This window comes from Cetorhinus maximus, chromosome 3 (genome assembly GCF_964194155.1).
Source record: "Cetorhinus maximus chromosome 3, sCetMax3.hap1.1, whole genome shotgun sequence".
Lineage (NCBI taxonomy): Eukaryota > Metazoa > Chordata > Chondrichthyes > Lamniformes > Cetorhinidae > Cetorhinus > Cetorhinus maximus.
Window position 1 is genome coordinate 17,606,709 of NC_135881.1, and position 18,487 is coordinate 17,625,195.

Sequence of the window (18,487 nt, forward strand, 5' to 3'; positions counted from 1 at the left end):
CAAAACTGCCTGCCACATTTCCTACGCTACAACAGTGACTACACTTAAAATTACCTCATTAACTGTAGAGTGCTTCAGTTGTGAAAGGTGCTACATAAATGTAGATCATTCTTTTTCACGTTTTGCAGAAGCACTTCCGGGGAGATCATGGAATCTGAGCAACACAACAAATTCTTAATTTACATCAGAACTGTTGGACAATAAAAGGTCAAGGGCCAAGTAATTCGCCATCCTGGTTGTCGCACAGTAAAATTACAACGTAATGAAATTGTTTAGTAATCTCTATCAACAGACCCAGACATGATGCATGAAATATCTGCGGCGGTGGACAGCTTTGGATACCATAGATCTGAAATCACCTTTTTCAGGCCAACGTTTATCCCTCAACCAACATTTAAACAGGTTGTCTGGTCCGTATCTCACTGATGTTCCTGAGAAGCTGCTGTGTGAAAATTAACTTCCGCGCTTCCTACATTACAACAGTGACTACGTTTCAGAAGTACTTCATCAGCTGTAAAGCACTTAGGGACATCCTGAAGTCATGTAAGAAACTTTGTAAATGGAAGCCTTTCTTTTTACACATATAGCTTCTCGCTATCTGGTTAAGGTGATTAAAGGATATAATCTTGCTCGCCCTTCGAGATGAAGATGACCATGTTTACTATTTGGAGTGTTTGGTAGGGTTGCGGTGGGTAGGTGGGTGACTGCTAAGGCCGATCTGCGCCTGAAAGGTCCTGCTGCAAATAGGACAGGGTACTGCAGGCAATTGAGTTCTGAACAAGTTGCTGGCTCGGGATTTCCTCTCCTAGCGGTTTCTCTCTGCCTCTGCGCTTGCTTTCGCAGGTGGCCGCACCATTGCGCCAGGTGCAGCGAATCTGGGTGAGCTTCTCCCAGGACTCAAAGTTGATATCAAGTCTCCTAAGTGAAGCCTTCAGAATGTCCTTGTAGTGCCTCCTTTGACCACCATGAGAGTGCACCCCAGGCTCACGCTCTCCATAGATTTGCTTTGGTTAAGCGAGTGTTAGGCAGTCTGGCTACAAGACCCACCCAACTTAGTTGTGACTGTCTCAGTATGGTGTGGGTGCATGGCATGCCAGCTCGGGTGAACACCTCAGGGTCTGCTATTCTGTCCTGCCATCTGATCTTCAGAAGCTTTCAAAGGCAGCCCAAGTGAAAGCGGTTGACCCTTTTGGCATGACACTGGTACACAGTCCAAGTCTCACGTGCATAGTGCAGAGTGGGCAGGACTATTGCTCTATAGGCTCTCAGTTTGGTGGACAGACTTACTTTTCTTCGTTTCCAGACTGACGTTCGACATCTGCTAAAGGCTACACTTGCTTTAGCAATTCTTGCATGCGCTCGTTGTCAACATAGACAGTTCAAGACAGTGTGCTGCTGAGGTGTGTGAACTTATCCACTGCTAACAGGTTCCTGTCATGGATTGAAACCTTGGGTCAAGTATACAATAGGGAACATAAGGAGAAACTATTCCTTCTGGTGGGGGAGTCCAGAACAAGGGGGCATAAACTTAAAATCAGAGCTAGGCCATTCAGGGTGATACCTCCCCAAGCTGTAAAATACAACGGACCGGTGTGCAAGTCAGGCACAGTCAAGTCTATTGGACTTCAGCCACCTTCTTACACACTAAAGCATTAGGAATTTCTGAGCAGTGTAGACTTGGTCAACAGTCCCTGTAAATGTCTACCTTCTCTCTTTTTCTCCTTACAGAATGATAAGGGAATCAAAGTTTATCGGGGGTAGATGGGAATGTGGAAATCGAAACACAAGATGATCAGCCATGATCTTATTGAAAGGAGGAGCAGGCTTGAGGGGTCGACTGGTCTACTCCTGTTCCTATTTCTTATGTTCTTATGATAACAGAACTGGGAGATTATACCTATCAGGAGAGGCCAAACAGGCTACATCTCCCCTTTCTCTAGAAAAGAGAAAGCTGAGGGGTCACCTGATAGAGGTCTTCGAGATGACACAAGGGTTTGATAGTCATAGAGAAGATGTTTCTCCTTGCAAGAGAGTCCAAAATGAGAGGTCATAAATATAAGATAATCACAAATAAACTTAATAGGGAATTCAGGAGAAACTTCTTTACCCAGAGAGTAGTGAAAATGTGGAACTCGCTACCTCAGGGAATAGTGGAGGCAAATAGCACGGATACATTTAAACTGAAGCTGGATAAGCAGATGAGGGTGAAAGCAATAGAAGGAAATGCCAACGGGGTTAGATGCAGAGGGACGGAAGGAGATTCGTCTGGAGCATAAACACCAGCATGGTCCTCTTAGGCCAAATGGACAGTTTCTCTGCTCTAAATACCCTGTGATTTTGTAACAGAAAGGTGTACAGCCCCTCAGCTGGTACTTTTCCTATGTTACAACATTGATTACACTTCAGAAGCACTTTCTAAAAACACTTTGGGGCATCTCAAAGTTGTGAAAGGCGCTATATAAATGTGAGTCCTTTTTCTAAATTGACACAAATTGCTTCCTTCCGATGCTCATTAGAGCTCACAGCTGATTGAAGAATTTAACACCACTCCCTTCCCACTGCCTGACCCACTGTGTGAGTGAGAATTCCCATAAGTGTGGTCCACAACCTGTAATAAAACAACACCATCGCAGGTGAATTAGCAAGAATAAATTCTCCCAGAAACTTTTAGTAACCCCAGAGTTTGTAAATGAGTTCAGCATCAACACCAATTTCTAGGTTCTGTGAGGAAAAGGAAAGCAAGACAGGGAAAAAGAGAAAGAAAGGGAAGAGAAAATCTTGCATTTATATGGCGCCTTTCACAACCTCAGGACGTTCCAAACAGCATTGCAACCAATAAAGTACTTTTGAAGTGTAGCCATTGTTGTAATGTTGGAAATGTAGTGGGAGTCAGAGTGACTGCCTTTGACATCAGTTTTTGACCGAGTGTGGCATCATGGAGCTCTCGCAAAATTGAAGTCAATGCGGGTCAAGGGAAAACTCTCCACTGGCTGGAGTCATACCGAGCACAAAGGAAGATGGTTGTGGTTGTTGGAGGTCAGTCATCTCAGTTCTAGGACATCACTGCAGGAGTTCCTCAGGGTAGTGTCCTCGACCCAACTGTCTTCAGCTGCCTCATCAATGACCTTCCTTCCATCATAAGGATGTTCACTGATGATTGCACAATGTTCAGTACCATTTGCAACTCCTCAGATGCTGAAGTAGTCTGTGCCAACATGCAGCAAGACCTGGACAACATTCAGGCTTGGGCTGATAAGTGGCAAGTAACATTTGTGTCACACAAGAGCCAGGCAATGACCATCTCCAACAAGAGAGAATCTAACCATCTCCCCTTGTCATTCAATGGCATTACCATCACTGAATCACCCACAATCAACACCTTGGGGATGATTGACCAGAAACTGAACTGGACCAGCCATATAAATACTGTGGCTACAAAAGCAGGTCAGAGGCTAAGAATTCTGAGACGAGTAACTAACTCCTGACTACCCAAAGCCTGTCCACCCACAAGGCATAAGTCAGGACTGTGATGGAATACTTTCCACTTGCCTTGATGAGTGCGACTCCAACAAACTCAACACCATCCAGGCAAAGCAATCTGCTGATCAGTACCCTAACTTAAACAGTCACTCACTCCACCACTGATACACAGTGGCAGCACCGTGTACCATTTACAAGATGCAGTGCAGCAATTCACCAAGACTACTTCAATAGCACCTTCCAAACCTGCCGTCACTACCACCTAGAAGGACAAGGGCATTAGATGCATGGGAATACCACCAGCTGCAAGTTCCTCCTCAAGCCACACAACATCCTGAATTGGAACTATATTGCTGTTCCTTCACTGCTGCAAGGTCAAATCACTGGAACCCCCTTCCTGACAGCACAATGGGTGTAGCTGCACCAAATCGACTTGCAACAGTTCAAGAAGGCAGCTCACCACCACTTACTCAAGAACAATAGACAACAATGCCCACTTCCTATGAAATAATTTTTTTTTTAAATCGGCAGCAAATTTATGAACAACTGGCCCCCACAAACAGCAATGTGACAATGGCCAAATAATCTGCTTTTTTGACATTAATTGAAGGGTAAATATTGGCCAGGACAGCGAGGATATCTTCCCTGCTTTTCTTCAAAATAATGCCACAGGATCTTTTGCATCACTCTGAGAGGGCAGATGGGGTTTTGATTAAACGCCTGTTGATGGTGCCAAAAATGTGGCCATGACACCAGGAAAGCTCCCAGCTGCTGTTAAAAATGGCACCTTTAAGGCCTGAGGGCCCCAGCTAAGTTGAAATCACTATCACTAAAACAAAAGCAAGACATTGCAGATGCTGGAAATCTGTAATAAAAACCAATAACACCTGAAACGTTGACTCCCTTACTCTCTCCACAGATGCTGCCTGACCTGCTGAGCGTTTCCAGCATTTTCTGTTTTAAACTTCATTCCTAATATTAATTTGTGGCTATTTCAAACGTGCTTGATAGCTGGAGATAAACAAAAGCACTGGCTACAGAGCAAACATCTTCTTATTAAAAAAAGTCCCTACAGCCACAAATGAACTTCCTAAACATTAATCATCCAATCACAACCATGACAACAGTCGATTCAATAAACATGTACACCATGTACAATGGCATCACTTTTTATGGCTTCATCATGTCACTTCATTTCTGTGTTAATCTGTAAACAAGTCTGCCGTTTTTATCAATGCACACTAATTGTCCAAGACCTACTGAAGTCACAAGCCTAGGATTAGCTAAATCAGTGCAAACCAAAGATAAAACCTGGCATTACCTTGGTCTGTAACCTAGAAATGGTCAACTGAAACATTTTTAATTATAATCTGACATTTATGCCATAAACTGCAAACATATCAAATGGCCACTAAATATGGCACTTAATCTACAGACTGACACCAATTTCATAATGAACACCTTGTTTGCAATGAATACCTAAATGTTGACCTGGCGTATCCTTTATCCTTCATGCAATCATGAAAAATTGTCAATAAAAGATGATTTTTGGTTTTATTTATTATTAGCGACAAGAGTATTGCCTAGCCTGAATTGCCTTTCAAGGGGCTGAAGATTTTGTTTTTACACTACGTGCAGTGCCCCCAATCATTCTAACAGACTGGCTCACAATCTATCACCATTATGTTTATAGGTAGGGTAGAATTTCCCAAAGGCTCAGTGTGTAAGTGATATGGTCATTATGCAACAGACTCAAGAGGACAGGGAAACTCCTACATTCAACCATTGTTCTGTATCACATTAGTTGATCTTGGCGAGACAGTTATACCAATGCTATGGTTGACCTCAGTATTCCCATGCAAGGGAAACAGGAATAAAAAATGAACTGGCTAGAATTTCCAACCTTGATGATCATATTACTGCTATATATTCTGCATTTGTGCCAGATCAAACAGGCGAGGAAAAAAACTGGATTCAAATCCTACACCCTCCACAGTCAAATAGTCTTCTGACACTCACTTCCTAGGCTCACCCATAAAGAGTGGGCCCTTGGTTAAGGCACCTGGCACATGTGGGAACTTAGCATTTCTAGGATAGGAAGCTAGAAAATTGGAATGAGCATTTGTTCAGCCATAGTGCACTGAGGAGCTAGAAACTGTGTACAAGGACTTAAAATACAAGAACACAAGTGTAGAACTCCTCAAGCTGAATTCCTGACATGGAATGTACACTGTGAATATCAAGCGTATCAAAATTGTATTGAGGCTAAGAATGGCAACATGCTTTATGGAGAAAAGTTGAATTCTATTGCACTTTCTGTAATATTCAATTTGAAATGTTTTTCCCTCGGGCTGTATGCCTGACATGGAACAAACATTGTAAATATCAAGATAATTGCAATTGTATTGAGGCATCTCAGAGTGGAATATGTTATACGGAGAAAAGTTTAATTTTATTACACTTACTGTAATTTTCAATTCAGAATGTTCTGTAATGTACTTTTACAAATTTTATGAAGTATATTTTTGGAAAAAAAAGTTGCTTGACATGAAATGGTGGCGAGAAGAGGCCTCCCCATCAGATCCTTCCTGCATACCCAGAGTCTCGCCCCCTCTGCACATAGCAGTGGGGAAGAGACCATTATCCACCTCCTACTGGAATGTGCTTTAGCAAAGCAGGGGGCTTGGAAAAAGATGCAGTGGTTTTTTTTTGTCAAGGTTCATCCCAAGCATCTCCGTAACGCAGGACTCTGTGTTTTAAGGGCTGTTCCATGAACACGTACTGAGATAAACATCAGCTGCTCCTGGGTGACCATCAACTTGGTGAAAGGCACTCTTTAGTCTGCCCAAACCTTGTTGGTCCTCTAGCGCAAAGAGCTGTCAATGATTGAGTGTTGCAGACTGGCACATCCCACGGGTCTAGGACTATATGCTGAGGGATGCACTAAAACTTGGAGCAGCTACTGCAAAAGACTCAATGGGGACAGGTCACTGGCTAAAGGCCCTCCTGCCCTGGGATACTGGAAACCGAGTAAAACCTCTTGGGTTGTATGTCTGACATGAAATGAATATTATAAATATAAGCTGTAAAAGTAAGTGTAGCGAGGCACCTCAGAGGGCTACGTACTGTATTGAAAAAAAACTGATCTCGTTTCCACTTTTGAATATAGTCAACTTTGAACTGTCACGTAATGTACTTTTATAAATGAAGTATATTTTTGGGAAAGAAATTGTTTGACATGAAACGAGTATTGTAAATATAGCCTGTAATTGTAAATGTAGTGAGGCACTTCAGAGTGCCACATACTGTATAGGAAGAAACTAATCTGTTTCGTACTTTATATAAAAAACTGTTATGTAATTTTATGAATAATTGAAAATGCCAATCCTTGGTCTTTCTTGCTTTTCATATGCATGCCCATTATCAGAGGGTTGCTAATCATGATTCAATGGGGCAAGCAGAAGAAAGCTGCTCAAGAAGTATCTCAGCTGGTACAGGAATTGAACCAACACCATCAGCATTGCCAATGCACTAACCAACTGAGCTAAACAGTCCTACTTAACAATATATAGGACATGATATAATTGAAACAACATCAGTGAATTTCTTACTCAACCTTGCAGAACCAAGTGAGAACCAATATTTCTGTTGCAATGTTCATGACAATAATGACTTCTGAAGAGTGGGATATTTACCCCACTCTTTTGGAAGCCAATTAATCTCTAAATAAGCCAAGCTCCAAATCAGTTATTTAAATCAGGTTTACAGTAAAGTTAGAAGAATTTTAAGACTAAGACTGTCTCATACTACCCCTCAAAAGTATACCTGGCTAAACGACAGTCGAGCGTCACAAACAATGATGGCTAGATTATTAATAAAAAAAAGGTCCCCAGACAGAATATTAAAACTAACTATCCTGTGAACTTTCTCCCCATGTTACATGGTAAGAAAGGAAAGGGGGACTAGGACTCCTTGTTAATTCATGCATCTTATTCAATAACTTGTTCAGGTCCCGGGTGCCATCCTCAATATTCTGTGCTGTGTGAGCGGATCCCAGCAAAAGGGGCGGTGGTACAATTGGATTCAGGAAAGGGATTGCGCCTGAGTTGCGGTTCACGGTAAACGCACATTCGCGCACCGGGTGACGGCAGGATCAGGGTAGGGTAGGGTTGAGGGGAGTCTGCCTGAAGAGGGATCAAGGTTGGTGCCGGCTAATAATAGGGGCAGAGGAAGAGCCCAACTGCAGCAAGGGTACTTGTGCAATCATTGAGAACCCTGACAAAGTCAAGGAGAGAGTAAAACTGAAGAAAGTTTTTTTTTTGTACAAATAAAGGATAATTGGAGAGAAAGAAAAAAAAAAAGTGTTCAGTACAGGCAAAACCAAACTGGTGCCGAGTAACAGGCGCCAAGTTTGGGGTTGGGGTTGAGGTTTGGGGGGTGGAGGAGCTTTTCCTACCGATGTTTAAAGCCGATAAAGTGCTGCTGTTGTCCCACGAGCGCATCCAAGAGTTGGAGCCGGCGCTTTCACTCCGAGATGGGCTGTTGTCTCCCCCGCTGCTTTCCATCGCCCCTCCCAGCAACAAGCGGGCTCTGGGAGGAAGGTTAAACCCCGCACCCCGCCATCAGACTGAGTTAGGATGAGCAGAGGTTATAGAGATAAGCGTCAGCCATGTTTGTTGATCTGATGTGATGTGTTGTTGGTGGCGGATGTGCAGAGCAGAGCCGAGCCGAGCCGAGCCGGGGAGTGACGCGCCGGGAGCCTGGCACACCCCTGCAGGCGGCCGGCACACCTGACACACCTTCCCCAGCCCAGCCCAACGCAACCGGACCCGACCCGACCCGAGCCAGGCCCCTGCCCACAGCAATGTAGACCAGTCCAAGCCAGGCCAATCGAGTCAGACCGGACCAAACCAGGCAAGACCCAAACAAGCCAACCCAGACCAACCAAATCATGCCAAATCAAGCCAAGCTGGACCAAACCAAGCAAGACCCAAACAAACCAAACCAGACCGATCAAATCATGCCAAACCAAACCAAGCTGGACCAAACTAAGCAAGACCCAAACCAGACCAACCAAATCATGCCAAACCAAACCAAGCTGGACCAAACCAAGCAAGACCCAAATCATGCCAAACCAAACCAAGCAAGACCCAAACAAACCAAACCAGACCAACCAAATCATGCCAAACCAAACCAAGCTGGACCAAACCAAGCAAGACCCAAACAAACCAAACCAGACCAACCAAATCATGCCAAACCAAACCAAGCAAGACCCAAACAAACCAAACCAGACCAACCAAATCATGCCAAACCAAACCAAGCTGGACCAAACCAAGCAAGACCCAAACAAACCAAACCAGACCAACCAAATCATGCCAAACCAAACCAAGCAAGACCCAAACAAACCAAACCAGACCAACCAAATCATGCCAAACCAAACCAAGCTGGACCAAACCAAGCAAGACCCAAACAAACCAAACCAGACCGACCAAATCATGCCAAAACAAAACAAGCTGGACCAAACCAAACCAAACCACCAAATGAAGCCAAACCAAGCAAGACCACAACAAACCAAACTAGACCAACCAAATATAAAAATAAAAGCAAAAAACTTCGGATGCTGGAAATCCAAAACAAAAACTGAAGCAGAAATACCTGGAAAAACTCAGCAGGTCTGGCAGCATCAGCGGAGAAGAGCACAGTTGACGTCCCGAGTCCTCATGTTCTGTTGGGGGGGTCATGAGGACTCGGGACGTCAACTGTGCTCTTCTCCGCCGATGCTGCCAGACCTGCTGAGTTTTTCCGGGTATTTCTGTTTCTGTTTTTGTTTCAGACCAACCAAATGAAGCCAGACCCAAACAATCCAAACCAGAACAAATCAGACCAACTAAATCAAGCCAGACCAAACCAAAACACACCAAACCAAATCAAGCTGGACCAAACCAAGCCAGACCAAAACAAACCCAAACTAGACCAAACCAGACCAACCAAATCAAGCCAGACTGCCAAACCAAGCAAAGCCCAATCAAACCAAGCCAGGCCAGGCAGGACAAAGGGGGCAGTTCATTGCCAGGCAGCTAGAAGAATTCATCTTTAAAACTTTGGCAAATGTTGCAGAATGAATATTAGAATTGCTTTAATGTATTTGAATATTTTGAAGATTTTGCAAAAGGGATCTTCATAAAATATTCCCCAAAAATTGTTAAAACAACACGTTATGATTAATAAATGGGAAAAGTTTGGACCAAATTTTAATATATTCAAATGTCTTGTTTATTTAGTTCATAATTATATTTGCTCAGCTCCAAAAAATTGTACTTGAGTTTTTATGTGGGTATTTGAAGCACATAAATGGAACAATTTGTCCCAACCTGGTTGGGGCCTTGGTTTAACATCTCATCTGAAAGACAGCACCTCTGACAGTTGAGTGCTCCCTCAGTGCTGCACCGGCCATCAGGCTTTGTTCTGAGAACCTGCATTTATGCTTCTGCCCCCTCCCCTCATTTATCTAGCCCTATCACCAGACGTTTCTAATGGCTGTTTTTGACAGGGTCACTTTACAGGACAAGTTTTAAGGAGCCTGGGGAGAAAAAAATTGTCCTCACTCACTAATGGACCATCTATTCTCCCCACCCAATGCATTTTAAAAACCTTATGAGTGCATTATTATGTTAATTTTCCCTTGGTTAATTTGAACCCGTGACAATTTAGAATTTACAACAACAACAACTTGCCTTTTATATCGCATCTTTCACATAGTAAAATATCCCAACATGGTTCACACAACCGTTGTCAAACCAAGTTTGACACCAAGCAACATAAGGAGATATTGGGGTAAAAGGTAGATTTTAGGGCGTGTTCTAAAGGAGGAAAGAGGGAGAGGTTTAGGGAGGGATTCCACAGTTTACAGCCCAGGCAGCTAATAGTGTAGACAACAGAGAATAGTTAGCAATTAAAATCAGGGATGTGCAAGAGGCTAGAACTGGGGAAACACAGATATCTTGGAGGGACGTGGGGCTGGAAGAGGTTACAGAGATAAGGAGTGGAGGCAAAGCCATGGAAGGATTTGAAAACAAGGATGAGAATTTTTAAATCGAGTTGTTGCTGGATCTGGAGACAGTCAGGTCAATAAGCACAGGGGTGAGGGTTGAACAACTAAGTACTTTTGAAGGATAGCCGCTGTTGCAGTACAGGAAATGCATAGACATGATAATCATTTTATACACAGCAAGATCCCAAAAATAGCAACGTGATGAGGAGCAGCTAATCTGATGTTGGCTGTGCACTAGGATCTTTTATGTGCAACTAAGAAGGTTAGCTTGATTTAATGTCTATTCTGAAAGGCGGGCACCTCCAACAATGCAGCAGTCCATCAGTGCTCAGTTTTGTGACTTCTCTGCATTGGGCCCATGCCACAAATACTTTCCCTGGATACTAGTGAGCAGAATTGGATATGGCACTGAATCATTGAATTTTACACAGTAGGAGGCTATTTAGTCCATTGTGTCAGTACATGCTGTTTGAAAGTGTTATCCAATTAGTTCCACTCCCCTGCTCCTACCACATAGCTCTACAATTCTTCTCCTTTCTCATGGTTTGTTATGACTAGAGGATTGTAAAATAAATTTTTATTTGTGCAACTGGTCGCTGAAATTTGAAATGAAGAGTAGTTGTTGATAAGAATTTTTAAATTGTGCAAGAGCAAGTTACTGATACTGCAGGGTTACTTTTTGGGTAAATGAACTATAAAGGGGAAAATGGGCTTTGTCATCCAAAACAATTTAGTGACCTTATTTCTAGATTTGACTTATGGCATTGAACAATGCTGAGACCAGATGAGTTGTTATGGTCTGGAATGGGCACTACCTGATAGGATGGTGGAAGCAGATTAAATACGAACTTTCAATAGGGAATTGAATAAATAATTGGAGGTGAGAGATTGCAGGGCTATGGACCAGTACAGATATGATGGGCTGAATGGCCACCTTATCTGCCGTATCATTCCATGATTCTGTGGGATGAATTTTCCCCCCTTCGGGGGGAGGGTTGTTGTGCGGGGGCGGGCAGGATCGAGTGCAAACCCAATCGCTGCCCCCGATCAGGTCCGCGCCTCCATTTTATGTGGGCGGGCCTTAATTGGCATGACACTCGCCCGGAAGCACTGAGCGCTCCCTGTCCAGGCAGGGTTGGGGGGGGGGGGGGGGGGGGTGGAATTCCCTGAGTCCGAGCCTTAAACATCTGAATAAAGTAATTAAAAACTTATAAAACATGTCTCCTCATGTGACAGTGTCACATGAGCTGGGTCATGTCAATGAACTTTTAAAATGATTTTTATTGAATTTTTAAACACTTTGTGAAACCTCATCCCGCCCGTGGATGAGGTTCCATGAAAAATGCGAAGGCCGCCTGGGCTCTTCGCCTGCCCCCCCTCGCCAACCTTAAGATTCGACGGGCAGCTCATTTAGTTTTACCAATTAGTTCTTAACAGGCCTTAATAGGCATTTGACAGTCATTTTACACGTCGGCAATCGGGCCCCACCCCCCACTCGCCGACCGGAAAATTCTTTGCTATGCGTTCCTGTACAAGGATAACAGAGTATTCCTAAAGGTGGTGTGGATGTTCTATTATGGCACAGCGAACCAATTCAAATGGGACACACTTACACAATAACACTTGTGTTAAGCAGTTGTGCATTACATTAACACTGACTTCTGGTGTAAATGCAGCTGAATCCAGAGTCAGACCAGTCCTGATCGGAATGATGAGGAAGGATTCTTACTCCAATTCACTCCTGAGTCAGGTGAGGACAGCTGGTCCGTGAAGCAAAGCTGAAACTTTTTGTCACCAATGCTATACTTGTAGTGTGGATGTATTGTGTTACAATCGGACCCCGGGTGGGCTCCCCAATTTGTTATGATCCCTGATGAGATACACCAAATTGTTAACTTCCCAAAACATGACCCCAATTTTATTATGCTCCCAGGTGAGGAGGAATGAGCTGGCTCCCCTTCTTTATTCAACCCCCATGGTTGGTCGCAACATGGTTAATTTAAAAAGGATCCCTTCCCTCGTGGATACCTTTTCCCAGTCCACATGTATTTATGTTTTAGAAAGAGCCAATTTAACCAGGCTTTCTTGAGTCAAAGAAAAAATAAGTTTATTAGTTACTAAAGACCCGAGAAAATAATAATAAAAACACAACACACGTACACACAAATCAGAAATGAGAAGTTGAGTCCAAAAGTAAAAGTTAAAAAAGTTATGCAAATCAGTCTTTGGCTTGTCCGTGAGGAGTAGATGGCGAAACATTGTGGCTGTTAAGTTGGGTGATTTCAGCAGAGCCCACTTTGGCAGTTGAGCAGTTGGTTTGGAGACACTTGGTCCTGTAGATTGGCTGAAGGAACTGTCCTGTTTCCTTCTTGACTGTGGTTTTGCTGACTTGCCTCCAGCCAGAGAGAGAGAGACACTTTTACCTGCAAGCTGCAGGAATGCCTAGTTGCTGTTCTTCAGCTGTGACCCTCACATCACACGCTAGCACACCAGGACTAGAACACACAGATCAGGTTGGCAGCTGGCTTTTTAACCCATTTTCTTATGTACCCCTGGAATGTGCCTTACTGCTAGTTTTAAAGAAAGCAATCAACTGAGGGATAAGGAGAAACCAGATCAATTCTTTAAGAGTCAACAGCTTCTGAGAGATGCTGGAGCCACATAACAATTGAAGATTTGCATATTACTGGAGTTAGCCCATACCCCAAACTCTAACATGCAATGATCGAAGTCTCAAAGTTCACTTACTTATAATAATGGCAGAGTTGTCATCAATGGCTAGTCAGTACACCTCTTGTTGATATTACACCTCAGGCCTGAAACCTTCCTCAGGCATTATTCATAATTGCTGTTACTGGGAGCACCAGAACAGTAGAATACACCAGCAGTCTATGAAGAACATGGGCTCATCATTATAGCACAAAAGGAGGCTATCTTGCCCATTGAGTTCATGCCAGATCTCTGTAGAGCAATCCAATCAGTCCACTACCCTGCTTTATCCCTATAGCCCTGCAAGTTTATTTTCCTCAGCTGCATCCTTAAGGACAGAGCAGCTGAAAACCGTAGCTCGGGAAGTACAGTTAAAATTACACAGTAAAGTGAAGAGAAGTGGACTGATCCAGTTGCTGGTAGGGCATTTGGATCTCACATATCTGACAGAGTAGGTAGATGAAGAGCCCAACCCTGACTCTGAATAACCTCCCCTAGCCAAATATGAGCTGGAAAAGCTCAGAATGCAGCTAGAATTTCAGGAGAGAGAAAGGGAAGCTCAGGAAAGAGAGAGAAAGAGAGAGAGAGAGCACAACACAATAGGAGAGAGAAAGAGAATTCCAGCACCAAAAATGGAGCTAGCATCTCAAAGGGAGAGAGAGAAACACCAGGCAGCTGAAAGCTGTGAGGGAAAACCTCTCTCTACCCAGTAGCACACCCTATCTCCTTACCCCAGAATCACTCCCTGAGTTCCTCAAGCACACTGGACTCATTCCCAAATTTGAAGGTAGGGATGTGGAGTCATTTTTTGCCACTTTTGAGGAAAATAGCAGGACAGCTAAAATGGTGATCAGATACCTGGACATCATTACTTCAAGGGCAGCTGTGAGGGAGAGCCCAGGAGGTCTACTCCAGGCTGCCTCCTGATGTGTCCATGAATTATGAACAGACCAAGGCTGCCATCCTAAGTGCCTATGATTTAGCCTTGGAGGCAGATCGCCAGCAATTCCAGAAAGCTCGTAAGAAGCCCACGCAGACCTATTGGAACAACAGAAACAAACTGCATTTGACCAATGGGAAAAATCCAGCGCAACTACGAGGGATTGCATGAGTTGATATTGTTAGAGGAATTTAAAAACTGCTTACCCCCAGCCTGAAGACGCACTTGGAGCAGTAGAGAATCCTCACAGCCTGGGATGTAGCTGTCACAGCCGACAGCTACGATCTCACCCATAGGCCTGGAAACTCAGGCAGACTCTTCCCAAATCATTCCCATGACCACTGGAAAGACAAGCAAGGTGACCTCGATCGGAGAGACCCCCCCATCCAGAAAAGAAAGCACAACTGAGGGTGCGAAAAGCCCAGAATGTGAGCAAGACCATTGTACTGCTCCGGGACACAGGGGCCACTCAGTCCTTAATGTTGCAGGAAAACATAAACCTACCCCGAGTCCTCCCTGAAGGCCAAAGTCCCGATCAGTGGAATGGGAGGAGGATCTGTGTTTGCACCCCCTCCGTAGGGTATACCTAAAGTGTGACCTCATTTCAGGCCCTGGCACAACAGGAACTGTCCACGAACTACCAGCAGCAGGAATCAATTTCCTCCTCAGAAATGATTTGGCTGGCAGCAAGGTGTTAGCCGGCGGGAAAGAAGAGTCAACATCAGCCAGCAGGAATCTGCAGAAGTGCAGAGGGCTGGGGAATGTTCTGAAGCCCAGAAGGGTGAAATAGAACCCATAACCATTGAGCGAGATCTGCTTGAAGTTAACAAGGCCAAAGCCAGGCCAGTCGCTTTAAAGGAGATCCAGAAAGGGCCAATAGAACTTAAAGCAGACCCACAGAATATCCCAGAATTACACAGGGACCAGAGAAGTCCCAGATAGTCAAAGAGTCTGAAGGAAAGCAAGCTATTAAAACAGGAAAGAAAAAAGGCTAAGGGATTGCTTGAATAATGGCTGGCAGAAGCCTTCTTTCCAAATTTAAAAAAGGACCAGGGGAGCCCCCAAACCGACGAGCAATTTGGGAGTGAGATGCCTCACCCAGTTGAAAAGCTACAAGGGAGTATAGCCCCAGCTAGCCCTCCACTTGAGGGCAGAAGTGTCCGGGGACATGGAACAAGTTAGGAGAGCACCCACTCCCAAGCTAAAGACACCGGCTAATGAGCCAGTAATTGGTTTAGCTGACAGCTTTATGGCAAATTTAAATGGGGATCGGGAAAGTTCCCAAATCAACCTGGAAAGCGCGAGGGTGATGCCACAGTGTGATGCAGCGAGAGCTGACCATCCACCAGAGGGCAGTGGTGTTCCAAACGACGTGGAACAGCCTTGAAGAAAACTCATTCCCAAAGCAAAAGAGAAAACATGGAACATGATTGCAGGGAGACACGGCTGAAGCTCACTTCAACTGACCAGCTGAAAAATTCCAAAACGACGGTAAAAATAAAATACTGCGGATGCTGAAAATCTGAAATAAAAACAGAAATTGCTGGAAAAGCTCAGCAGGTCTGTGGAGAGAGAAACAGAGTTAACGTCTCGAGTCCGTATGACCCTTCTTCAGAGCTAAAGAGAAGTAGGAATGTGACAAGATTGAACCCCATGCTCACCCACCTTAATGCAGAACCACGAGGTAACCTGGCAGAGCTGCCCACTGCATTTAAAATGACCTGTAATAACCCGCCAGGTTACATCACCTGGTATGGATGAGGGGAGAGACCCCTTCCATAGTCTTCCTATCATCTGGGCCCAGAAAGGCTGGCCCAGGTTTGGGAGAACATTTCCTGCCTGATGCAGTGCCAACCCATAGCCCCTAGCAACAGTAACTGGAACCTCCGAGCTGTGCTCACGCCCAAGCTAGACGCTGAACCGGGATCCCCGAAAGAGGCCAAAATCCCATTGAAAAACCCCAATCGCCTCACAATCAGCTTAACCACAGTGCCTGGGTTTGAACAACTGAACCCACAAGTCACCAAGGTGGACAGGCAAGAGCTAAACTGGACAGGGGGCAGCTCAGTCCTACAACCAAAAGGCCTTGCATTCACTGAGTGAGAAACCCAGAATTCCCCAAAGGATAGCCCAGAGCAGCTTGACCACGATTAACCCTCTGAATGCTAAGCACCCTGTAAAACCCCCGGACCCTTTAGAAGATACATAATCGGGATTTAGACAGACACAGAGTTCTGAAAACAATGGCTTTGCTTATGCCTGATCCCCAAGAGGGAAGAATTCAGAGCTCTAACCCCTGAATAGACTTCCCAATAAAGATCGATTCTGAATGCCCCAGGTCAACCTAAACACTATCCGCATCACAGGAGAGGACAGTGTCCTTGCTGAAGGCCTAGACCACATCTAAACTTCAGCAGGGAACTGTCATTGCCCCTGTTAGCTGTGTATGTGACCTTCCGGTGTGAATGAGACAATGAATGCCGACCTCTTTCCTTCCTGCTTTTCTCTCACATGATCACATAATAATAAAAAATGAACTAGAATTCATCTTTTTTCTCCGAGGGTGGGAGAACTGTGACGGAACAACTCATGGCTATATCTTAATTTTAAACTGAAACTTTCGGCTGACAAAGACTCAATTTTGTTAACCAGCCTTTTGTCATCTGTTTTCTTAAAATCCATATAGGCAACATCCAGTGCATTCCCTTCATCAACCTTCTCTGATACTTCATCAAAAAATTCAATTAGTCAAACACAATCTGCCTTTTACAAATCTGTGCTGACTCTCCTTAGTTAACTCGAACTTCTCTGAGTCCCTGTTGATATTTTCCCTAATTATTGTTTCTAAAACCTTACCCAGCACTAATTTTAAACTGACTGGCTTGTAGTTACCACAAATGTCCTTACACCCTTTCCTGAATAAGGATGTCATGTTTGCCACTCTCCTATCCTCTGGCACCTCTCCTGTATCTAGGGAAGATTGAAAAATCATGGCAAGCCCTTCCGATATCTCCACTCCCACTTCCTATGCAAGCCATCTGGGTCAAATGACTTATACAAACATACAAATTAGGACTAGGAGTAGGCCACTCGGCCCCTCGAGCCTGCTCCGCCATTCAATGGGATCATGGCTGATCTAATTTTAACCTCAACTTCACATTCCTGCCTAGTCCCCCCGAAAACCTTTCACCCCTTTGCTTATCAAGAGTCCACCTACTTCTGCCTTAAATATATTCAAAGACTCTGCCTCAACCAGCTTTTGAGGAAGAGAATTCCAAAGTCTCACAACCCTCTGAGAATAAAGATTTTCCTCATCTCTTTCCTAAATGGGTGGCCCCTTATTTTGAAACAGTGACCCCAATTTCTAGATTCTCCCACAAGAGGAAACACCCTCTCCACATCCACCTTGTCAAGACCCCTCAGGATCTTATATGTTTCAATCATGTCGCCTCTCACTCTTCTAAACTCCAGCGGATACAAGCCTAACCTGTCCAGCCTTTCCTCATAAGACAACCCACCCATTCCAGGTATTAATCTAGCAAACCTTCTCTGAACTGCTTCCAACAGATTTACATCTTTCCTTAAATAAGGAGACCAATACTGTACACACTACTCCAGATGTGGTCTCACCAATGCCCTGTATAACTGAATTATAACCTCCCTACTCTTGTATTCAATTCCCTTATCCACTCTAAACACAGCCAATGTTTCCAAAGTACACCTTTCCTATCCATTTTCCCTCCATCCATTAACCTCTCTCATCTCTACTTCTACCAATATTTTGTCAGCATCTTTTTCCTTAGTAAACACTAATACAAAGTATTCTAGCCTTGACCAGTGCCTCTCAGTACATATCACCCTCTTTATCCCTAATAGACCCCATCCCACTTCTTACTACCCACATGCTATTTACACACCGGTAGAAGATTTTTGGGTTACTTTTTATGTTAACTGCTATTCTGTTCTCATATTCTCTCTTTGTCAGTTTTATTTTCCTCTTCACTTCTCCTCTCAACTTATTGCATTTGGCCCGGTCCTTGTTTGAAGTATTCATCCAGCATGCATCAAATACCCTCAGTTCCCCCACAAACAGTCAGCCCACTTGGCCCACCTCATTCCCCAACACCAGGACCAGCAATGCCTCATTCCTAGTTGGGCCGAGAATATATTGACCAAGGAAGTTCTCCAGAACATATTTCAGAAATTCCTCCCCTCCTTACCCTTTACCCTAACAATGTCCCAATCGATATTTGTGTAATTAAAGTCCCCCAATATCACCACTCTACAGTTCTTCCATAACTCTGTGA

The 18,487-nt window shown here is 44.2% G+C and overlaps 1 protein-coding gene across 2 annotated transcripts in view; it reads right to left on the reverse strand.

Moving 5' to 3' along the window:
- Positions 1-8,157, reverse strand: part of LOC144672672 (uncharacterized) — a 71,186-nt gene extending 63,029 nt beyond the window's left edge. For both annotated transcript variants that reach the window (XM_078534567.1, XM_078534561.1), the window contains exon 1: positions 7,937-8,157. In XM_078534567.1, the coding sequence (XP_078390693.1) occupies positions 7,937-8,045 (109 nt within the window). In that variant the 5' untranslated portion in view covers positions 8,046-8,157. The remainder of the gene's footprint in view (positions 1-7,936) is intronic.
- Between the last annotated feature and the right edge of the window lie 10,330 nt (positions 8,158-18,487).